This window comes from Pollicipes pollicipes, unplaced genomic scaffold (genome assembly GCF_011947565.3).
Source record: "Pollicipes pollicipes isolate AB1234 unplaced genomic scaffold, Ppol_2.1 Scaffold_5724;HRSCAF=6776_pilon_pilon_pilon, whole genome shotgun sequence".
Taxonomy (NCBI): domain Eukaryota; kingdom Metazoa; phylum Arthropoda; class Thecostraca; order Pollicipedomorpha; family Pollicipedidae; genus Pollicipes; species Pollicipes pollicipes.
The window spans coordinates 14,480,899-14,504,711 of record NW_023596746.1 but is presented as its reverse complement, the minus strand read 5'-3'; the positions used below and the strand labels follow the sequence as shown (position 1 = coordinate 14,504,711).

At 56.8% G+C, this 23,813-nt stretch overlaps 2 protein-coding genes across 2 annotated transcripts; one reads left to right on the top strand and one right to left on the bottom strand.

Moving 5' to 3' along the window:
• Positions 1 to 55: 55 nt before the first annotated feature.
• LOC119102703 (cactin) lies at positions 56 to 11,470 on the top strand. Its single transcript, XM_037226161.1, has 12 exons — positions 56 to 133; positions 1,560 to 1,924; positions 2,389 to 2,782; positions 3,025 to 3,199; positions 3,744 to 3,995; positions 4,618 to 4,794; positions 6,046 to 6,128; positions 6,189 to 6,259; positions 8,535 to 8,745; positions 9,832 to 9,986; positions 10,389 to 10,533; positions 11,143 to 11,470. The coding sequence occupies exons 2-12, from the start codon at positions 1,569 to 1,571 to the stop codon at positions 11,329 to 11,331; spliced, it is 2,208 nt and encodes a 735-aa protein (XP_037082056.1). The 5' UTR covers positions 56 to 133; positions 1,560 to 1,568; the 3' UTR covers positions 11,332 to 11,470.
• Positions 11,471 to 11,625: 155 nt separating this feature from the next.
• Positions 11,626 to 22,810, bottom strand: LOC119103259 (lon protease homolog, mitochondrial). Its single transcript, XM_037226713.1, has 17 exons — positions 22,631 to 22,810; positions 22,324 to 22,412; positions 21,930 to 22,117; positions 21,174 to 21,463; positions 20,629 to 20,820; positions 19,681 to 19,821; positions 18,487 to 18,561; positions 18,037 to 18,125; positions 17,588 to 17,727; positions 17,107 to 17,287; positions 16,615 to 16,716; positions 15,989 to 16,094; positions 15,309 to 15,443; positions 14,416 to 14,538; positions 13,583 to 13,945; positions 12,981 to 13,145; positions 11,626 to 12,526 (listed from the first exon to the last, which is right to left on the bottom strand). The coding sequence occupies exons 1-17, from the start codon at positions 22,715 to 22,717 to the stop codon at positions 12,380 to 12,382; spliced, it is 2,613 nt and encodes an 870-aa protein (XP_037082608.1). The 5' UTR covers positions 22,718 to 22,810; the 3' UTR covers positions 11,626 to 12,379.
• Between the last annotated feature and the right edge of the window lie 1,003 nt (positions 22,811 to 23,813).

Genomic DNA, 23,813 nt, shown 5'->3' with positions numbered 1-23,813 from the left:
TATACAGGAATTACGCTAGGTGCACGCATTCTGAGTAAACCTTGATTCCAAACGTTCTGCGTGTGGACGGTGGAAGGTGTAAACGCATCGCCTCTCGATTTTATATTATCGTGAGATTGATGTATTTCAGTTGGTAGGTTCTGTTAATATGATGTGGGTACCGTAGCGCTGACTTTGTGTGTAGTTTTGTCTGCCGCAGAGCTGAAATTTGTTATAAGGCGCTTGTCTTATTAGAAATGCTGGCTGGTACGGAAACTTTCCGAAGCCCTGCCAGGTTCCTGTAGGTTGCAGTATGACGTTTCAAACTTATCCTGGTCCTAGAACAAAGAACTGTATATGTGTGAAAATCAGATTTGTGTCTGGTACATGCTAAGGGCTGGGCCCACTCAGTCTGAAAAGTATGCACTCACATGAGGAAGACTCGAGCTAGGCCAAATTGTGCTGAATGTTAAGACTTTTTTGTGTGGGAAGTGTTATCAGAGATTTTTTGAAAACACCTTTGTGATAGGATAATATCTTAAAACAAAGGCTCTCTGCATCGAAACCTTTGGTGACCAGGCACAAAATGTTAAGCCCTACAATTTGCAGTGTTCATGCTGCTGTGATGTTGATGCTGCAGTGCAGTGTGACTGTCATGTCTGACACTTTTGGTGTAACATGCATTTGTGGCAGCCTTGGGACCTGCCAAAGCTGTCAAACGGTATTTGCACTGGAGTGAGAAAAACTTGTGATCCCATGGAATAGTGTTTTCATTCCAGGGAATGCAAAACATTTGAATATATCCATAACATTTTGCATTCCACTAGTTAACCAGGTGTCAAGAAATGCACTGATGTGTGGTTTTACATCTTGATGTCAACTGCTGACCTTCTACCTGAGGTCAGCCTCAGTACTTGGGAACTTAAAGCAAAGGTTATTTCATAGCATGAAATGGTGTCTTGTATAACCTGTGAGCATGTGAAATAGTTACTTCAACCAGAAGAAAGCAAGAAAAATAATATAAGCCCAGCCTAGTTTAGAGCCATACACAGTCATCATAAGGCATTAGCCTCTGTTGGTCGTGGAATCATGGCAGACAGCTGAATTTGTGAAAAGCAGTCACAGTCTGGTGCCTGTTATAGACTACAGCCTGTGCCTGTTATAGACCACAGTATAGTCTGTGCCATTCTGGTGCCTGTTATAGACTATGTTGCCTTTTGCTTTGCCTAATGTTAGTTTTACTGTTCATAACCAGCTTCAACTTGCATTTGGGAACAAAGTCATTCTGCCACCCTTCAAAGGGGATTCTTTGAAATTCAAAAGTTGTTGGTTCTGGTTCAAAACTAATCTCGCATTGCCTGCCATTGATTCCCTTGCCAAACATGTTAACAAAGTGTGTTGGCAATGCCAAATTTCTTGCTTGGCAGGGAATTATATGACATGCTCTTTAAGTTTCAGTTTCATTGCTTTTCAACACTTTGTGTCATAACCAGGTATAGTTTCACCAGCTTCAGTCCATGTGTCATAATCTCAGCAGCTGTGCTATTGTGCAGTGGTCCTAAGCAACATTATTTTTCCAGCAGGCAGTGATGGGTCGCTCCCCCGAGTCTCGCACGTCCCGGCGGCCGGGCGACCGGTCGCGTGACTCTCGGTCGGCCAGCCCGCCGCACCGCGGCCGGCCTAGCTCCTCGCGCCGGCCGCTGTCGCGGGACCGCAGCCGGGAGAGGCGGCGCGGCGGCGACGGCCGGTCCGAGCCGCGCCGGCGAGAAGACGTCGATTCCACGTCACGTGCACGGAGGAAGTCGGCCTCACCTCAGAGAACACGGAGAAGGGAGAAGTCAGCGTCCCCCGGGAGAACTCGGCGAAGAGAGAAGTCAACGTCCCCCAGGGGATCCCGGCAAAAGGATAAAAAGAAGTCAAAGAAAAGCGAAAAGTCACGCAAAAGGTATGACACACACACACATCATTCATGTTATCTGTGCACAGCATTGTGTGCTCCATTTCTGATCGGTTCATGGTTCCTCAATGTATACTTAACACTTTACAGGCACATCATTTTTCGATGTGGGGCAAGAGGCTGACCTATACTGATTGAGCTGTGGTTTTGCACTTCTACTGCATGCCACTTGTTGATGATCAGTTACCAGTGTTATGTGTGCACAGCTGATGTCCTCCCCCACCAGACCCTGCCATCCATAACAGGTGGTCCCCTACCCGACCTTATCGTGTGCTGCGCGTCATCCGCCGTCCGACCTCGTCGTCTGCTGGAGGTCATGTGCCACCTGACCACGTCACCTGCCTCCGGCCGTCCCCATCCAACCTTCCTGCAGGCTGCAATTAAGTCGGGTCTGACCCAGCCACTCGCTTTCTCTCCGTGTCACCGGCCGCCTGGCGCCGCCCCTGCCTCAGGTCGTCCTCGTCATCGAGCGCCACGTCCGGCTCGGACCGCTCAGCCAGTCCGGGCGCCGTGCTCACCATGCTGGAGCAGGAGCGCGCGCGCAAGAAGGCTGAGCGGCGCCGCCAGAAGGAGGCGCTCAAGGCGCGCGAGACGCCCGAGGAGAAGCGGCTCCGGCGTCGCCTCAAACGCGCCGACAAGGAGCGACGCCAGAAGGAGCGCATGGGATGGGATCAGGAGTACCTGCATTACACCAACGACGACAACCCGTTCGGCGACAGCAACCTGCTGGAGACGTTCCGCTGGAACAAGAAGCTGCAGAAGGAAGGCCTGACCGACGTGCCCGACGAGGAGCTAGAGAAGATGAATCGCAAGAAGATGGAGGAGAACAAGCGGGAGCTGGAAAAGGTACCACAGTGCGTTCTTTTTGCAAGTTTTGTAGCTGTCTGTTATGTAACCGTCTGTGCGGGCTGTTGTTAAGCAGGCGACCTGCGGGCTTGGTCTGCGGCGCAACCGCGCTCCACTGCGTGCCATGTTCGCTGACAGGGACGTCGGAGCGCCGCGTCTGCGACCCTGAGTGCGCGTGTTCGGGACGGTGCGACCCGCTGGTGCGGCTGTGTCGCTGACGGCTGGCCTTCGGTACCCGCTAGGTGAAGGCGCGTCGGCTGGAGCGCGAGCGCGAACGAGCCGAACGAGATCAGGAGATGGCGCTGCTGCAGAGCAAGCAGGAGGCCGAGCATTTTCGCGAGTGGGAGAAGCAAGAGGACCAGTTCCACCTGCGCCAGTGCAGCATGCGCTCCCGCATCCGCATCCAGGAGGGGCGCGGTCAGTCGAACGTTGAGTCTCATAGGAGGGGAGCGGTCAGTGGACCATCGAGTCTCATGCGAGGGGAGCGGTCAATGGATCATGAGTCACTGACGGGAGGGTGGGGTGGGTGGACCATTGAGTGAGGGCTGTGGGGTCAGTGGACCACCGTGTCTGATAGGATGAGCGGTGTCAGTGGTCAATTAAGTCAGATGGGAAGGGAGCTGTCAGTAAACCACCGTTCGTCAGGTGAAGGGTCCAGTACGTTAGTTGCAGTTGGAGGACGTCTGTTTTTTTTTGTCTTTTTACTTTGGGTAGGAGGGCAGGGTGATGAGGTTGGGGGGGGGGGGGGGGGCAATGTCATGGTGTGTGTGTGTGGGAGGACCAGGGTTATTGATGTGCGGCGGTTCATGATGAAAGGAATTGGGCGCAGAGTGACGGGGTGTGCGGTCCAGCGTGATTACTTTGAATTTGATTGTCATTGTCTGGCTCGGGCCCAGTGGCAGTGCATTGGGCGTGGATGAAAGGTCCCGGCTACCGATAACGGTCCGTGCTACTGTTCCAGCCAAGCCTATCGACCTGCTAGCCAAGTACATCAGCTCCGCCGAGGAGCTGGATGCCGTAGAGGTGCACGAGCCCTACACGTACCTGGTGGGTCTGTCGATCGCCGACCTGGAGGACCTGCAGGAGGACATCCGCGTGTATGGAGAGCTCGAGCGCGGCGAGAACCTCGACTTCTGGAACGACGTCACCGTCATCGTCGAGGACGAGCTGCAGAAGCTGCGCAAGCTGGACCGGCAGGCGCGCCAGCAGGCATGTGAGTGGCGCCATCCGTCTGAGACGAGCCGTGGGAAGAGAAGGGCGCGTCGGTGGCTGGTTCCGCTGGTCCCGCTGGTAAAGGCTGATTATGGACGCCCGGAAATTCAAACATCAGAGGTGTCCGACGTCTGAACAGACTCGTTCGACTGCAGCGCTGTACTGTCATGGCTGTCGTTCGACTGTCGCGTGTGACTGTCGTGGCTGTGGTAGCTGTGGTTCGACTATCGCGTGTGACTGTCGTGGCTGTCTTGGCTGTCGTAACTGTTGTTCGACTATCGCGCGTGGCTGTCGTGGCTGTCTTTCGACTCTCACGCGTGACTGTCGCTGCTGTCTTTCGACTGTCGCGTGTGGCTCGTGGCTGTCGTTCAGCCGTCGCGCATGAGCTGAACAGTTGAATGATGCCACGTCACTGACAATTACGTGCCATCCAGACGCGGGTGGTCGTTGTCGTTAAGCGCCTGTGGATTGGTACCATCGCCTCATTATCTAGGGCTGGACGCGTCTGATCCGTGCTTTCAGCAATGAGCCAGCGTCCGTGTGTGTGCGAGCCATCCAGCGCCGTTGACCGCCGCGGCGCCGAGTTGCCGTGGTTTGTGTGACGTCACTGGTCTCCGCCGCAGCCATGGGCCGCCGCGAGGGCATCCACGACGCGGTGATCAGTGACGTCACGGACGTGTTCCGCGGGAAGACGGCCGAGCAGCTGGCCACGCTGCAGACGCAGATCGAGACCAAGCTGAAGAACACGCTGGAAGGTGTTGACGTCGGCTATTGGGAGTCGCTGCTTACACAACTGAAAGGTGAGCGGCGACCGGCGGGGGCGGGCGGCAGGCGACTGGGGAGGCACGGGTGGTCAGCAGGCGACTGGGGAGACGCGGGTGGGCGGCAGGCGAGTGGAGGCTCACGGGCGGACGGCGAGCGAATTGGGAGGCACGGGCGGACGGCGAGCGGCTGGGGAGGCATGGACGGGCGGCCAGAACAGGCAGGGTCTTGCTTTCTTTAAAAAACGGGTGGTGACATCGGCCGTCTTCTGTCTTTTAACACACGCCCGGATGGCCGGTTGGATACCCTTCGCTCGGGTGGGGGGTCAATTTGACCTCCCTGAGATCTCGGGAACTAAGAGAGCAAGAAACACCAAATGTACGGAGTGTGTTGGCCTGTACGGGAACTCTCTTAGGTTAAAGTTTGAGGTTCTTAGGTCATGACCTTTGGGCCAAATAAGGTCAAGCAAGGTCAAATTCCAGATTGGTCTTTAAAGGACCTCTAGAACGTAGGCAACTGTTCTAAGAAAAAATGCCACACACTCAGTTAAGGTAAGTGACCTTGTTTGACTTAAACACGCGCCCGAGTGGGCGGTTGGATACCTCTCACTCATGTAGAGGGGTCAACTTGACCCCCCCCCTCCCCTTCATGAGATCTCGGGAACTAAGAGAGCTAGAGAGACCAAATTCGCAGGGTGTGTTAACCGGTATGTGAACTCACTTAGGTCAGAGTTTGAAGTTCCTAGGTCATGGCCTCCGGGTCAGATAAGGTCAAACAAGATCAAATTACAGGGTTTTGCATTTGGATAGGGGCAAAGATTACGCTAGGCAGTATGCTACCAAAAACAAAATATTGACCTGGGTCATTTTAAGTCAGTGACCTTTTCTGACTCATAAAAAGTTCATGGAAGGTGTCTAATGCGGTTCTTGGTATCAATATATTTGAATGTGTGACCATGCGTTAGGATAACCATGATTGACTTGCATGGCATGTGGTGACCGCGCCGTGAGACCGCCAGAATACTTGACTGCCCGATTTGCCCGGCTCGAGTCAACTTGCTCCCAATTTCTCGCGTTTTATTTCGTTCCGTCCCGCTGTGCTGTCCCACCGCTGCTGTGGCGGCAGCAGCTGGCACGGGTGGACGCCCGCTCTGGTCTGCCGTAACGTTGACAGACCAATGACGCCCGGTCTGGCCTGACCTTGTCAGCTTCGATGGTGTGGTGGGTACGGGGGCCGCTGTCTGGACCTGACCTGGCCTGACCTGATCTGACCTGATCGGACCTTGGCAGCGCACCTGGCGCGGGCGCGGCTGCGGGACCGGCATCAGGCTCACCTGCGGGAGAAGCTGCGCCTGCTCAAGGTCACGCAGGGCGTCAGCGAGACGGCGGCGGCGGCCGAGCCGGCGGCTGCGGCGGCCGCGGCCGCTGACGACGGCCGAGCGCTGGCCGCCGCGGAGGGGGCGCCGGAGGAGGAGGAGCCCGAGCTGCAGCACGCCTTCGTCAGGTGGGAGATGGTGCCGGCGCCGAGAGAGGTGGCGCAGTGAGAGTCATCCGGTCGGAACCGCTGCGGCAGGTGACGTGGCCACCTCGCCGGGGTCCGCTCTGAGACACCGGGACCGGGGCGTCCTCCGCGGTGTGGCCACCCGGCACTGTTGCGAGCCGTCGTGTACAGCCCGGTGTGTTCGCGGCCCGTTTGGGACTGTTGGGATGAACGGTGCGGCAGCGGGGTCGTGCCGGGCGCTGGGATGGCCGGGGCTGCAGTGGCGTGAGCTGCGGCGACAGTGGTGTGTTTGCAGCGCTAGGGGTATGACTGTGGTGCCAGGGGCACGGCTGCGGTGCCAGGGGCGTGGCTGTGGCGATATGGGTGTGTCTGCAGCGCTAGGGGTGCGGCTGAGGTGCCAGGGGCACGGCTGCGGTACCAGGGGCGTGGCTGCAGCGCTAGGGGTGCGGCTGCAGCGCCAGGGGCGTGGCTGCGGCGATAGGAGTGCGGCTGCGGCGATAAGGGCGTGGCTGCGGTGCCCGGGCGCCAGGCGACGTGGGATGGCGACAGGCTGGGTGTGGATGTTGCGTGGTCGTCCCGCAGTGGTGATGTTGGAGATAAATACGGCTTATTGCTGCCTGCCCGTCAAGTCGATACGCGCCCGCGAACCCAGGTGATCACGGCTTTCGTGGGTGGATTTCGTTTGGTGTGCGCGACAGTTAATTTGGGTCACTGCTGTGGGCAAGCGTAATCTGGCACCGTACTCACCACCCACGACCCGGCACCTCGTGGGGTAATCGCCGCTCACGACTGCCGCTTGGGGGAAGGAGCACGCGGTTTCCCAGTATCTAACGGAGGGATCGAACAATAATGAACGACGATCGATACCCGTATTAATCGATCGGACACAGACAGGAATCTTAAGTCATAATTTGGCTTATGATAAGATGTTACAAATCATGCCAAATAAGACCAAGTGTATTGCAGACCGATGTCATGCGAGGTTTAAGGGAATGTTTCACCTTTGAGTTGAAGCAGGCATCAGACATGATAAAACAGGCTGACCTATAACCATTGGTATACTTTTTAAGCGGAAAGGCTGCTCTAGACAGTACGATCTCTGTTTGGTGAATATGCACCTCATTGCGTCATGGTTTGATTGTCATCGTACCGTGCACAACACTGATCGAGAGCCAATTGCCGGCCGTTATATCTGGAAATTGCTCACACGAACGCCAGATATGAACGCATCGACAAAAATGGTCTTGATCGTGGTACGGTTTATGGAATGGCAGGGTTTAAAGGATGCTTTATTACATCATGAATGCCAATACTGTGACCTTGAAATTATTCCCTCGAAATACTCTCACATTTTCGCGGGCGTGCGGCTCAGAATATAGAGGGGCTTAGGTTTTAAGAAGAGCAGGGTTGTGAACAGAACTGAAAGGTCTTCAAGATGGCTATTTCAGTTCAAAACCATATAAATGTGGAACACTTCCTTTAAGATTACGTAAGATACAGTTAAAATCATATCATTGGATGTTATTGCTATGCTCCTCTCATTCACATGTTAGACATGAGACATCGATGTGGGATTGTAGGTCAAAGTATTTTGCATCCGTCACTTCGGCTTAACACCTGCAAGTGGACCTCACATGAGATTTTGGTGGCAGTTGGATCAGACCTTGTATGGTGTAGACTATGATTGCCCCTAACTGATAAGCAATTAAGCTAATCGACCCATGACATCAGAGCAATCGAACCTAAGAGCAAAAACTCGACTAATTACATGTGTGGTCGAAGATCACCGTGCACGCCTTCACCGGCCATGGTGTAACACGTGGCCGACCTGACATCGATGAATTTTCTCTTCATAGTGTGTCATCAATCGCTTGTCAGATGCCGTAAAATTTGTCGATCCTGCGTGGTACCGTGTAGAGGGTATTAACTCGTGTACTATTTATTAACTCTTAACGCTTTAATTCGTGTATTGCTTCGTTAACTCGTGAGCCGCCTGTGGTGGTCGACAGTCAACACACCCTGAGCTGGGGCCAGCACCGCCTGGCCTGCCAGCTGTGCGTCAGGCCTGGGGCTCATTCCAGGCTGGTCTGTCAGGCGTACGTGACGACCCACCGAACACCGGGTCTCATCCAACTATCGTTTTGCGTTCCCAGTCCAACTGCTGTGATCTTTGTCTTTTGGAAGTCCTTTCGACTATTGAGGTGAATTTCCACTCGCGCCTTACCCAAGGCCCGCTCCGGTGACCTCTTAGATGACTTGTCCCCGCACCCTTCCCCAGGCCGGCTCCGGTAACCTCTGACGGCGCCGAGGAGGCGGAGGATGACCTGGTGACCTCCTGCCTGCGGGAGTACGCCAGTGGCCGGTACTCGCCGCCTCTGCTGACCGCTGACCAGCTGGAGCCGGGCACACTGGTGGCGGATCCTGGCGAGGACGGACAGCGGCTGCGGTACGCCCGCAGCATGGTCCAGAACCAGGGCAGGAGGGTGGAGGTGAGTGCATCAGGCTGAGCCAGCGCTGGAGCGTGGAGGAGGGGGACGGGGCAGGTCTGGAAGATGGCCTGTGAGACTAGGACACAGTGAGGCAAGGCATGCAGGGGTCAGGGTACCGTACTGCAACCAGGGGAGGGGGACGAAGTCAGTCCCCTGGTGCGAAGCCCAGACAGCACCAGGACAGGAGACTGGAGCACGGTGGGCTGGACAGAGTCAAGGTAGAGACGTGGGGACGCGGTGCGGGGTGTCCGACTGGGCGTGGAACAGGCCGGCCCGGCCGGAGGGGCTCGACGAGAGCTGAGTCACGGCCTTTTGCTTTGGCGTGTCCCGGGTAGGTTGTTGTCCGGGCCTCAGCGTCCGTCACCGCGGCGCTTGGGGAGGTACAGCCTCTCCAATCCCTCGACGCTGGAGCCAACACGTCCTGCAGGATGCGCGGTGGATGCCACACGCGTGTGCGCGATCTGCTGGCATCGCTGTGTGGCCCGAGGGCGTGGCCGTCGCGGCCCGCTGACTAACCCGACCCTCGTGACGGGCTGGCCCGACCCTCGTGACGGGCTGACCTGACCCTCGTGACGGGCTGACCTGACCCTCGTGATCGGCTAGCCCAATCCTCGTGACGGGCTGACCCGACCCCCGTGACGGGCCGACCCGACCTCCGTGACGGGCCGACCCGACCTCCGTGACGGGCTGACCCGACCTCCGTGACGGGCTGACCCGACCCTCGTGACGGGCTGACCCGACCTCCGTGACGGGCTGACCCGACCCTCGTGACCGTCTGACCTGACCCTCGTGACCGTCTGACCTGACCCTCGTGACCGGCTAACCCAATCCTCGTGGCGGGCTGACCCGACCTCCGTGACGGGCTGACCCGACCTCCGTGACGGGCTGACCCGACCTCCGTGACGGGCTGACCCAACCCTCGTGACGGGCTGACCCGACCCCCGTGACCGACTGAACCAGTCGTCGTAACGGGCTGACCCGACCCTCGTGACCGTCTGACCTGGCCCTCGTGACCGGCTAACCCAATCCTCGTGGCGGGCTGACCCGACCCTCGTGACGGGCTGACCTGACCCTCGTGCCCGGCAGTCGGCGGCCACAGCCGAGGAGAAGGCTCTGCAGCAGGAGGCCAAGAAAGGAATGGGCTCCGACGAGGCGCGCTTCTCCGTGGAGACTGACCTTGGCCAGCAGACTCATCTCTGGTCGGACAAGTACCGGCCCAGAAAGCCCCGCTACTTCAACAGGTCAGTCAGGCTCCCCTGTACCGACTCAGTAGGTTAAGCAATCTTTAAATATCAGTGGAGCCGCCCTGTTCGGCCCAAACAAGTCTCGCTACCTGACAAGGAGGGTACTAGCTACAGTTTACTTAAATGAACGTAATCGCACTTTCACGCGTTTGCTGGCGAGCAAAGATTGTCACATGCATTAATTGTATATATGGTATGCATATATGGCATGGTATATATATATATATATATATATATATATATAAATTTTATCGTGGGGTACAAATTGTAGCGATGTTTTCTTATGGATTTTCATGTGACGGAGGCGCGCTGCCACAATTTCCATGCGTTAGCCCATTAGTCCCGCAGCGAGACAGGGCGCCTGGCGACTGCGGCCCCAACCTGCATGCTATTTCCCAGAGTGCATACGGGCTTTGAGTGGAACAAGTACAACCAGACGCATTACGACATGGACAACCCTCCTCCGAAGATCGTGCAAGGTTACAAGTTCAACATATTCTACCCGGATCTGATCGACAAGAGCAAAACGCCGGAATACACACTGGTATGTGCGTATTGGATGTTGCTAATGTGTGAGTGGGGGTTGTTTTGGTGTTTCTTCTTCTGCAGTGAAGCCCTGGACCTATTCGGGTTGACAGTGCAGGTTTAAGTTTATATGAGGGTTCGGGTGTCTTATCGCTGTTTTTCCGCCACCCTATGGCTCCATTTCTTACCGTACAGTGAAAAGACCATCGGAAAGTAAAGAAGGCACGGGAAAGTTGGGTGGCTCCCCATGCAGCGCGTTCCCCGTGCCAGTCACGGCAATGTGTGTTCGTGTGCTGCCGCCCGGTTTGTCGGGTGTTTGTGTGCCGCTACCCGAGCTGTCGGGTGTTTGCGTGCTGCCAACTGGGCTGTCGGATGTTTGTGTGCTGCCACCCGAGCTGTCGGGTGTTTGCGTGCTGCCAACTGGGCTGTCGGATGTTTGTGTGCTGCTACCCGGATCGCCTCAGCGATGAAACCACAGACACTGGTGAAGCTAACCAAGTAGCTACATGTATTTGCGACCAGGTTTATGACGCCGCTCTGCCCATGTATTTCATGCTTCCGCGGGCCCTGTGTTAACATGACATAACCTACGGTCAGACGTCACTTGAGAAACGCGTCTGGATTTCAGACCGTGTGCTCCGACAACAAGGACTTCGCCATTCTGCGCTTCCACGTGGGCCCTCCGTACGAGGACATCGCCTTCAAGATCGTGAACCGGGAGTGGGAGTACTCGTACCGCCGCGGCTTCCGCTGCCAGTTCCACAACAACATATTCCAGCTGTGGTTCCACTTCAAACGCTACCGATACCGCCGCTGAGGGGCCGAGGCGCCTCGCGTCTGTCTACCGACGTTTCCAGCCAGACAGGTCCGGCCCTGTTTTATGGGAAGTGTTGTAGTGCTGTGGTGCGCTGCACGCGCGCCTCGGAAACGAGTTTTTGTCGATGTTGAGCCATATTACGGGCGTACTTTTTGAAATGTCACTCACGCGACGAATGACAAACTAAATGACCTGATCATCATCGTCATCTCAAGCTGGTTGTGTGTTAACGAGTTTCGGCAGTCCAGAACATGTACTGCGGGAATACACGTCCGCGCACCTAGAAAAGCCAACTGTTTGGGCCTGTCGTATTTGAGGCACGTCACCGTGACAGATATACCAACTTGTCTAGACATCACTTTTACATTCAGTCGCCGCGGCAAGAGACGAACCAACACTCTGGAAAATGCACCCAAGACACCACGAGCTCGATGCCAGTACCGGGGTGTATTGGCAACATACAGGAAATCGGTGTCGTAACTGGGATCACAGCGCGATGAGAACTCGAAGCGTGATCCTGAGCGAGCGGCGCCCGTGACAGCTCCGACCGAGCGGCGTCCCACGGTCCGATGGGGCCAGCGCGCCGGCGAGATTCGGCGAGTACCCGGGCGGCGCCAGTCCCCAGCTGCTCCCCTGTTGCCCGCTGCCCCATTGTGTCACCGACGCCGCGCAGCGCTTCAGAAACGTACGATAACACGTAAACAATATGTCCTCGCGCTTTGCAACATAGCCCGGCGTGGGAGTCCAGCCAGCATGCTGGAATACGTAACCGTGGGCGGAGAGCGGGCCACGGCGCGACCGGCCCGTCCCGACCCACCACCCGAGGCCACCGGCAGCGCGTCTCCAGCGGCGGCGGTATTCTTGACGGCGGCCAGCCCGCCAGCTCACGACAGCTGACGCGTGACCGAGCGTCCCCCGTCACCACACGCGCTGGACGCCGCCGTCGAACGGCGGCGTCACAGCACCGCGCGGACGCGACGGCGGCGTGACGGCAGTACTAGCTGAACCAGTGTCCGCTGCCCGCGGAGGTCCGGGACCGGGCGCCAGTCTAGCTTGGGAAGGCGATGGGAAGGATGTCGGTGTAATGCTTCACGAAGTGCACCTCAACGCCCTCCTTGATGAAGCCGGGTAGGTCGTCGAAGTCCTTCCGGTTCTCCTCCGGCAAACTGATGGCCTTTATGCCGGCTCGTTTCGCCTGTGCACAAGGGGCGCAGTTTATTCACAGGTATCAAACGCAAAATGAGACCGGACTCATGACAGTAGCAGCAGTATGGCAGTTGGCAGAAGGCGGAGCCAACGTGGTACTGGACGGCGTATGATAAGTACCTATGTATAATGGGATATAGGCGACATGGCTAGGTCGCTGGGTAGGGCAATCGATTAATTTTTGTTATCTGGAACCTAACCGATTATGGACGCTATCAGTCTCCGTTTGATGCGTCCGATGTGCAAACATGCCACCGTTTCGTATTGCCTCAATGTTTCACTGGTCACACAAATCCGGACGTGCGCCGGCCAACTCCGCGAGCCATGCACTTCCCGGCAGGGCGACCGCCCCCCCGCGGCTCCCGCCGGGCTCCATCTCAGCGGAGAAGCGGCCTATCTCAGTACGGACGACAGGGGCGCCGCCGTCGTCGGTTGCCACTCACAGCGATCGTCTTCTCCTTGATGCCGCCGACGGGCAGGATCTTGCCGGTGAGCGAGAGCTCGCCGGTCATGGCCAGGTCGGGCCGCACCGGGCGGCCGCGCGCCAGCGACAGTAGGGCCGTCACCAGTGTGCAGCCCGCACTCGGTCCGTCCTTGGGCGTGGCGCCCTGCGGCGGCGCGCCTCGCTCAGCCGCCACACAGACGCACCGCGCAGCCCGCACCATGGCACACCGCACACCGCACACACGCTTCTGATACACCGCACGACACCGGGCGGGACGGCGTCAGGGGGCGGGGGTGAGGGTCACGAGCAGGGTCGGAACTGGGATGTCACAGGAGATTGGGCGGAACAAGTATGAACACATTCTTCGGTTTCTCGCCAATATTATGCAAGTGGAAATGGATGGGGCGGTGATCAACACTCGCTGCCTGAGTGGCGACTCTTCGAGCACGCATCTTTGTCCGTGGCACAATGCTAGCCACGTCAGTAATTAATATCTATTAATCTTTCAATGCTATTATTGCCGACGCACAACCCTTTGCCCGGTCTGAATAACGCAAGGCCTTTGCGCTGCCTGGCGGCCACGTCGTTACCCGACCTTACCTCGGGAATGTGGAGATGGACTCTGGTCCGCTCCAGGAAGTCGTTGTCCGGCTCCAGCTCCTGCAGCAGCTTCTTGGCGTAGCTGTGCGCGATTTGGACACTCTCCTTCATCACCTCACCCAGTCGGCCGGTGGCCTCGATCGAGCCGCGTTTGGACTCGCCCACGCTCGACGATTCGATGTAGAGCGTCGAGCCGCCCATGGCAGTCCAGGCGAGTCCACACACCACGCCGGGGGGAGTCTCGTCGTACATGCGGTCGCTGGCGAACAGAGGCTTGCCGACAAAGTCGGGGAGGCTGGCGGTGTCCACAGTCAGCTGGTCCGGGCTCTCCTTCACCAGCTTGAACGCCGACTTCCGCATGATCTGGAGCATCGGCACACCTTAGCGGGACACGCAGGGAGGCGAGCCCAAAAGGCTGCTGGGTGGACGCGTGGGCTCGAACATTCGGGCACAGCCGGGATCTATGCCCGGAGTACAGTTAAAGCACGAACATTGCATGGGAGGTACGTAACGCACAGGCGGCGATCTAGATCTACGATCATTGACCTAGGACACCCGTTACTTTTAACGGGCATAACCCTCAGAAAAAGACAAAACAATATTTTCCAAGGTGGCAGCTCTATAGCAATGATCCGCAAAGCTCATGCAAAACACCATCTACCCGATCGTCCCCCACCATGTCTACCCCGTGGACCGTCCACGAGCCCCTCATGCTGTGTATCACATCCCTGTCGTCTCTAACCGGCGGCTGGCTGACCGGCCGTGACCAGCGGCTCCCTGGCCGGGGAGGGGGGGGGGGGGGGGGGGGGCGCCGGACAAGCCCTGCTGCACACCTTCTCGATCTGCTTCTGCAGGTTGCGGACGCCCGACTCGCGGCAGTAGGAGCGAATCAGCGTGCCCAGCGCGCCGTCTGTGATGTCCACCAGCTCAGCCTTCACCCCAGTGTCGGTCCGCGCCTGGGGGCACGCCGCAGACACCCTGCGTCACGGCACACAGGCTGTGTGGCCGCAGACACCACATCACCGCAGACACACTGCATCACGGCACACGGGCTGCATCGCCATAGACATCGCATCACCGCAGCCACACTGCATCACCGCAGATGCATACACCACGCGCCTGCGGCACTCGAACGCTCGTTGTTTGTCGCGTGCCGGCATATGGCGCTACCAAGATCATGAAGTGCAGCCCGGAAGCATGTATTGACAGACGGCACACCCGCTGGATGTCAGGCACGGGGCTTGAAAAGCACATCAACGTGAACCGCTCTGGCTAGTGGACATTGATGGAAATGGGCGCGCAGCAAGCACACAACTGAGTTGCATGACTAGTAGAGACAACCATGTGCCTGGAGTCCGCAAAGGACACAGCATCCCATAAGCGTGGAACCGTTTAGGATCCTGGATCCACCCTTGGAATGCAGGCACATGCCTGAATAGAAGCCTGTCGATTGGTAGAAACACTAAGGCTGTCAGCAATTATTTCTGGACCAGAGCTGTGCATATATAGAGCTAACATTGCAAAGAGTGTAACGAGAGCTAGCGACGAGGAGAAGGCCACGCAGTGTACTGATACAAACCACACGCAAACCACTGATACACCAGCCGCGCTCCGCAAGGGGTGATCGATACCAAAGCAGCCACGCGAGAGGTTCGGAGCAGGCAGCACCAGGTTAGCGTACGTGGGTCGAAACTATGGGGACGTCGGCCTACCCCGCCAGACCCACCTGCGGTATGATATACTGTTTGGCGATGTTGAGCTTCTCCTCAGCCACGTAGCCGGACACCTCGATCAGCTCCATGCGGTCGCGCAGCGGGTCCGGAATCGTGTCGATCACGTTGGCCGTGCAGATGAACAGCACCTGTTCGACCGCGGGCGCGGGAGGGGTGGGGGGAACGTCAGCGGGAGCGTGCAGATAAATAACACTTCCTCGGCCGCGGAGGGGGGGGGGACGTTAGCGGGAGCGTACAAATAGAGCACTGCGACGGGCGCACATGGCCAAGAGGTCACGTCCTCCAAACTGTACATACAAAAGAATGCAACAGAAAAGGTGGGAGACACTTACACATTTACCGCCAAAACTGTCACATCCACTTACCGCGCAAAATGGGCGCGGTAAGTGTCTCTAAGCGACTAATGGGCACAACATGGCTGCCGCTGTCGATGTACTCCTCATCCCAAATAACATCAGCAAATAACAAGACCCTTACCGCAAAAACCGTCACAGACGCCCACCCCGAGAAGCGCTAAAAACGCGACACATATTTCAGCGCAAGCACACCAATGACTACGGGAAACACGAAAGACCGGTGAACAAAATGTCATGGTGCTATCTGTGATGGAGCCGACAATCCCGCTAACAGGCTGGCGTCCACCCGCACGCGGCACGCGCCTCCACCCGCGTACCTTGGACAGGTCGACGGACACGTCCAGGTAGTGGTCCAGGAAGTTGGCATTTTGCTCGGGGTCAAGCAGCTCGAGTAGGGCCGATGTCGGGTCCCCCTGAAAGCCCCTGGTGGCAGAGACGGCAGACCGGTGTCGGCCGTCGGCCACCCGAGCCGTGGCGCCTCTGGTCACACTCGGCACGCCGGGAACCCACAGACCACAGACAGTCGGCACTCCTATGAGCTGTAGGCGCTCCCACACGTCTCCGTAGTGGCGCTTCTGGTCACATCCGGCACGCCGGGAGCCCACAGACCGCAGGCAGTGGGCATTACTCCGAGCTGTAGGCGCTCCCACACGTGTGCGTGGAAGAGCATCGTAGAATTTCTTTGGAAACGACCTCTTCAACTACCCTACTGGCAAAAGGGCGTGGCTCCAGCGGGTTGATTCGCGATTTTATTTAACATCCAAACTACACTAAGACTAAACACTTACAATTCCTGGAGGCTCCCACGAATAAGCTGGAAGCCGGGCATCAAGTGGTGCCTGAAGCCGTGCGTCGGCTCGCGCGCCGTACGGCGGGGATCTTTTGCGGGCGGGAGACCGGGACTCACCTGCCGATATTTTGCCGGCGGGAGATCGAGACTCACCTGCCGATCTTGTCTACCTCGTCAATCAGCACCAGCGGGTTCTCTGTCTTCACCTTTTTCAGGCACTGGATCATCTTGCCTGGCATTGCGCCCACGTACGTCCTGGGCACACGCGCTTGAGTTGTCGCAGGCGCCCAATTTCCATACATCAGCAGTAGCATGGTCGGGTCGGGAGTCGCGTGTCAGCGGTACCTTATGTACAGACTCCTACCAATGCCAGCCTGGCCAAGCCACATATTGCGACCGCGGGAAGCGAGCAATGATGGCGCGTGAAAATGTGTCTTCCAAGACAGCATGCAGCAAACGTCGAATACAGCCTTGGCAACGAACACTCACGCGCTTTCCGACAGGAGACAAACACGGCAAAAGAAACCAGCCCGGCGCCCGGCCGTGGCCTGGGGCGGCGCACGAGCCAGCTGTCCGGCAATGTCCGCCGGAGAAGCTGACGCACGTCCGGCCGTCCACGCGGCCCGGCGTCCGGGCCAGCCTCACCTGCGGTGGCCTTTGATCTCGGCCACGTCGTACATGCCGCCCACGCTGAACCGGAAGTACTGTCGGTTCAGCGCGCGTGCGATGGAGCGGGCGATGCTGGTCTTGCCAACGCCCGGTGGTCCGTGAAAGCACAGGATCTTGCCCTGCGTGCCGCCCTTCAGTTTACTGACCGCTATGAACTCTGCAAACGCGACATGGCGACATCACACCGCCGCGCCGTGTTGCGAACACACCGGCGCAATAGTGATACACAACACTGAATGGAGCTAACACGACCGTTACACAGCCACTGAATGGAACAGCAGCACGACCCGCCACAAACAAAGGCCATCTTGAAGAAATGTCATGGATCGGTTCCCCACGATTACACAAAGTTCTAGCGCAAAGAAAGAATAACACATGTGTACATGTAACGCCACTGAAACAGAAGAACCTATCCACAGTGTTGCAAACGGCGAAGTCAAGAATCCGTCGCAGTGACCTAGTATGCGCTTTTTGACGTCCTCCATGCCATAGTGGTCCTGGTCGAGGATCTCCGACGCTTGGTCGAGGTCGAGTCGCTCCTCGCTGTGCGTGCCGTACGGCAGCCACGTCAGCCAGTCCAGGTAGTTCCGTGTCACACTGCCGACACCGAGACGTGGTGTCAGTGTTGGTATCAGCGTCAATGTCCGCGCCACAGCGCCGCACGCCAGGTCGGCGCAGTGTGACCCACCAATACTGATGATTGACCACCAAGACATCGCCGTCCGTAATGGAGAGCAGCTGCCGAGGCAGCGCGCACACCTCCCGGTACAACACACTTCGGACCACGATGTTGAAACCAGCAGGACAGCGCCGGCAACAGCTGCAGAGCCTGCCACTTCGCTTCGTACGTGCAGCAGCACTGCCAGGGACGGTGCTGCGTCATTGTCCGACGCAAAGCACACTCACTTGAACTCCATCGAATGATTGTCGAGGAATCCCAGCTTGCTAAGCTCCTCCTCAATCACCTCCATGACGGCAGGCGGAACCTGTTTGTCCTGCGAACCAGCCGTCATCAGTGCAGCTAACGAAATGCTGTCATACCCATCTACACCAAGGGTAATGCACAGCCGAAACACCGCTGGAGGATGTACTTCTGCTTCGCGAGTCCATGTCGGATGTTCGATGCGTTCGAGATCGGGACCAACATTCAAACAAAGTGAAGTTGTCTGTTCAAGGCGTGACAGGGCAAACATGGGACACTTTTGCAGCTCATTTCTGTTGTAGGTACTCTGCGAGACACCGCCACTCTGTTGGTTGTAAAAACGTGTTGTAAAAATCAATTATATTCATCAGACTATCCAAATACGAAAATGTAAGAGCAGCATGCCATAATAAGGAAAGCAGCACATGTTTTACCTTAATACGTTCCCGGAACTTCTCCTCGATTGCCTGCTTGTCATCCTTTTCCAAACCCAACTCCTTCTTTATTACCTGTAAAAAATGTCAAAGATGATAATCATGTTCGACAAGACGAATACGTAGTATCCCTTGAAGCTTATCAGGAGCTTGCCAGTGACAAACATTCATAAATATTCAACCTTGAATTTCACAACCCAAAAGTGACTCAGCTATCGTATCGAGATTTGAGCATGAAAACCCGAAATTCTGGCATTCGCTACCAGTACATGCATTGTAGCGCAATGTGCTGCTGGTCTGGACGCCCATGCTGGTGGTGCTCTTCTTAAAGCTTAGAAGACTAAACTGAGCATAACTCATAGCCAACATAAAATATATTAGTAATGTGCACTTCGGCTAATTTCGTCCACGCCTGCTGGCACGAATATTTCATTTCGACAGTGGGACAGCCTCAAATGTTAAGTCAACGATATACCGTCATGGCCATTTGCCTGATCTCTAGCATTTACTAATTGGAGCAAGCTTCCAATACAGCAAGTGGATGACGCCCAAAGGTGCCCGGTATGTGCACGAGCCCTGGCACTGACAGCCAGTCACGTCAACTTCAACCAGACGGGAGGTGGAGATAGGGAGGGGGAGGGGGAGTGAAGGTGGAGGGGTGTCAACCCTCTCCATCTCAAGCATGAACAGAACTGAAGAAAACAATGCAGTAGCGCTGGATGGCACCCCAGTTTCGAGCACACGCATTGAACACATGTGCACATGAGCATGTCATGTTGGGATCACATGTCGCGGCATGAAGCAGTTCCTTTCCTTTGCAATGGTCCCTTGAGCCCCGAAATCGAGCTGTATCTGATTCCTTGTACACAATGTCAATAAGCCGCACACAAGATAAGACAAATGGACTTAAGCTCCTCCACAATGCATGGTAAGTTTTATCAACGACTGTAAAACCACAGTAACAAAGCACCATACAATCGTCCAGCTTGGACAGAATGAGACAAAACTACCAATTTACCGTTGGGAACGCTAAGCCTCGGCTTTTGGAAGTTGCGGGGGGAATTTTTAACAGAGTATCGTAGCGATCATTGCGCCTAAAACGAATCGTCGCAACTGTAGACCCAAAGCCCAGTGCCCAGCTGCTGCCGACTAGAGCTGGTCGATCCGTCACCGGCCGGCCGGCGGCGGGCCCACCTTCAGCTGCTCGTTGAGCATGAACTTCCGGTGCTGCGTCTTGACCTTCTCCTCCACCTCGCGTCCGATCTTCTGCTGCAGTTTGCTCAGCTCGTACTCCTTCTTCAGCATCGAGAGGGCCAGCATCAGCCGCTTCGGGATCTGCCCGCCGCACGATCACAATGGGTCAGACTGATGGTGACGGTCGGTCAGCCGCAGCCGCAGCCGCAGCCGCAGCCGCAGCCGCAGCCGCAGCCGCAGCCGCAGCCGCAGCCGCAGCCGCAGCCGCAGCTGCAGCTGCAGCGCCAGTGTGCGGAGACATGTGCCGTGACCGAGGTCGCTCCGCTCGCGGGAATACGACGGTTAGTTTGCCATCCATACCAAGTCATGCTAAGCGTGCCATCCAGTCACTGCGCGTCGAACTTCATGTGGAACCAGGGTGAGACGGACGACAGACGACAGTGTGATTGGAGGGCAGAGGTAGCCGGAACTACGGCGCTGCAAATGTTCAACGCCATCGGGGATGCTCCGAAGTGGACGCAGAATCCTGCGCAGGGCGAACTGACGTCCCGCCAGTCCACCGAACCAGAACCCAGCTCACGTACACCGGCAGCTTCGTCACATTCAACAGCTGTCACTCCATCTCACCCAAACCATAGCGAATCTCGTGTTATTTCGTGTCTTCCGCGATGTCGCATCGATGCATTCCACTGTCGATTCCAGACATGTGGACCAAGCCAGCCCCGTCCCACCAAGTTATGACCACACCTATCGCCGTATCCCTTCCCGTCGCGCGCGTGCAGCGTACGCCGTACACACCCGCTCCCGGTCCACGCGCGCCGCGTACGCCGTACACGCCCGCTCCCGGTCTACGCGCGTCGTGCACGCCGTACACACTCGCTCCCGGTCCACGCGCGCCGCGTACGTCGCACACACCCGCTCCCGCTCCACGCGCGCCATGAGACTCACATTGGTCTCCTCGAGCGCGCGCTGCACCTCGTCCGGCTCGCTGGCGGTGAGCGCAGCGCCCAGGTCGCTCAGGTAGACGGGGTTGTCGACCACCCGCTGTCCCTGCGCCACCATCTGCTGCACGCTCTCGCGGTACAGCGGGTTCAGCGCGATGATGTCGCGCACGGTCTTCACGATCTCTTGCGTCAGCGCCTGGGAAACGGACGACGCGTCGCCGTGACGTCTCGCACCGGCGTTGAAGGCAGGGATGGCGACAGCCGCTAGGCGATAGTGTGAGGCGTTCGTCCCCTTCCGGTGGCGTCCGAACGATACGCGAGGTGCCGTGCACAAGTGTTTCCCGTCTGTCATAAATCGTTTGCAACCGCACACGCCAGAACAACACCGAACACTTGGTGTCAAACTGGTCGCGTGACTTGCTAGCCTCGATATCCACCAAGGGATCGAACACATGGCAAGCAAGCGGAATGCAACCAAACAGTGGTCGCGATCGGCATGCACACTGGTCTTCCGCCTGGGGCTGGTGAAAGACCGCCGCGCCAACGCACCTTGACCTCCTCAGTGTGCTCAAACTTCTCGTGGGTGACGTTCTCCACCTCAATCATGAGCAGCTCGCCCAGCGGGGCGGCCGGCCGCTCGGCCACGCCTTCTGCGGGCTCGGCCGGCTCGGACAGCCCGGCCGGCTGGGACGGCTCGGACGGCTCTGCTGACTCGGTCTGCTCGGCCGGCTCGGCCGACCGGCGGCGCCGACGACGCCGCTGGAGCGCGCTGCCAGGCTCCGCCTCCTCCACCGGCGAGCTGACGGATGTCCGGAACGCCGGGAAGTTCAGCTTCAGCACTGCCGAGACGGGGCCGGAGCTTACCGCAGGACCCACATAGCGGCAGGGGCCGGCACAACGGTAGGGGGCGGCACAGCGGCACGGGCGGTATAGTGGCACGAGCCGGCACAGCGACACAGCAGCAGGGAGCCGCACAGTGGCAGGGGACGGTACAGCGGTAGGTGGCGACACAGCGGCAGGGGGTGGCCCAGCAGCACGGGCCGGCACAGCCACAGCAGGTCAGCACCTCAAAACTGCAGACAATGAATGGAGGCGTCATTTCACGTCACTGACAATAGATTCTGCATGTTTCGCTTGTCACTACCACCAAATGTGAGAGACTGGCGCGGAGGCCATCGCGACCCCATTACCACTGCGGGGCGCACGCCATGATCACGTTGGTACGACCCCACAACTTTAATCGCGAGCGGGCAGACCTTCGCCGGCCGTCTGCGTGTCGATGGACATGGACTGTCGTCGGCTCACTGTTGTCGTTGACGGGCGGCGTCTCGACACCGGCGTCGGCGTCTTCCGGCAGCTGGCGCACGGCGCGGATGCGCCGGTGCGCCATCACGATCATGCGCAGCTTGTCGCCCAGATCCTGCAGCTCGTGGATCTGCACGAACGTGCCGACCGCGTGGATGTCGGAGAGGCGCGACACCACCTCGTCGTCACTGGCGAGGTCCAGGCGGCAGGTCAGGCGAGCCAGCAACGGAGCAGCGAGCGGGCAGTTGCAAGTGCGCGGCGGCATACGGGGTGCACCCAGCTCTGCGCATCGCGCAGGCCCGGACGAAGGCTGGATTGGCACCTGATTATAATGTTGAGTGGACAAATATCAGATAGTACTGGCACTGCTTGGCCAGTCACAACGAGAACTCACCCTTCAGTCTTTTTCAAGAAAATACCCGCGTAAGGCTGGTTCAGCTTCACTTTCCTCCTAATCAAATCCATCAGTGGTTTATTTGTTATCTGGAACAGAAAAAAATGAGGACAGCATTAACATAATTTGCTCATGCTTAGGTAATGTTTCAGCTTTTGACAAGGCATCTAATGGCCATGGCATTTTGTTATCTCATTTCACTTCCAACCAATGCACAAAACAGAGTGACATTTCCACAAGCTCCATCTTAGCTCTCCACAACAATGTGACAATGGGAAGTGCTCGCTACAATTTGCTGTTCTCTCACCTCCACAATCTTGATGAAGCGTGGAAAGACGGGGTTGCGGTTGATGGCAATGACAGGCACATTGGGCCACACTTCAGGCACAGTCATGGCGGCAGGCAGGTGGTGGAAGCTGGCCGCCTGTGCCGGCGGGCCGTCGCCGTCGGACGGCGGCTCCTCCTCGGGCGGCGGCTCCGAACTCAGCCAGCGCCGGCCGCCGCCGCAAAAGACGGCTGAAGCTGGCCGGCTCCGGCCACCCGCCAGCAGTGCACCACCCCGCCCACGCACAGCCAGCGGCCAGGCCGAACGGCACAGCTGGCGATGGGCATGCTGACGCGAGCACCGCAAGCACGCCTGCAGAAGCTTAGTAGCCATCCTCAGCTGGAAACATCCACAACACATGTCACACTGTTTTAGCTGGCAATTCAACTGGTGACTGCCAGCTACATGGCAATTAGCTAAATTGCCATTAAATTGATTGCCAGCTAAATGGCAATGGCTGGCAATTCGCCTGTTTTATGGGTGTATGTCAAATATAAGATTCATGCTCACGGTGTTTGGGCGCAGCAGTGCACTGGAAACATGAAACTATGTGCACTAAGCAGACAACACAAGCCATAATTTCAACTTCTGAGGAGTGAGGAAGCCATCACTATTGCCACCATTGGGGCTTTATGACACACTCAGCATCTAAGGCCATATTTCCCAATACCTCCCTTTCCCAGACACAAGTGGTAGCCACTACACTATGAGTACACCTCTGAAGAAACTGGTGGATTCATTTCACAAGACGTAGCATTAATTCATAGATTGACCACCTATGTTTCCTAAAAATTACTAATCAAGTACCACCTTCATCTTTTGTGACTGTCTGACCTTGATGCATAACATTATCTATAAGCATGCACAAGTAATTGGCAACATATCACAATTATCCTATTTTGAATGTTGATAATATCTTGTCTATATTTTCTGTGCCTGCCAGACACTCAATTTGTGACCATGCCATGCTAAATTAAAATGACGCATTCACCGACCATGGCACATTACAAAATGTAATTTAAGTGACATTTTGATATCATATAATTTCATCATACTGTGGCTAAAAAAGAGAACAGAACTTAAGTTGTATTGGATCAAAATGAAAGTATGACTATACATATATGAGAATCTTCCCGCCAAACTGTCCTGATAACCAAGCATAAAT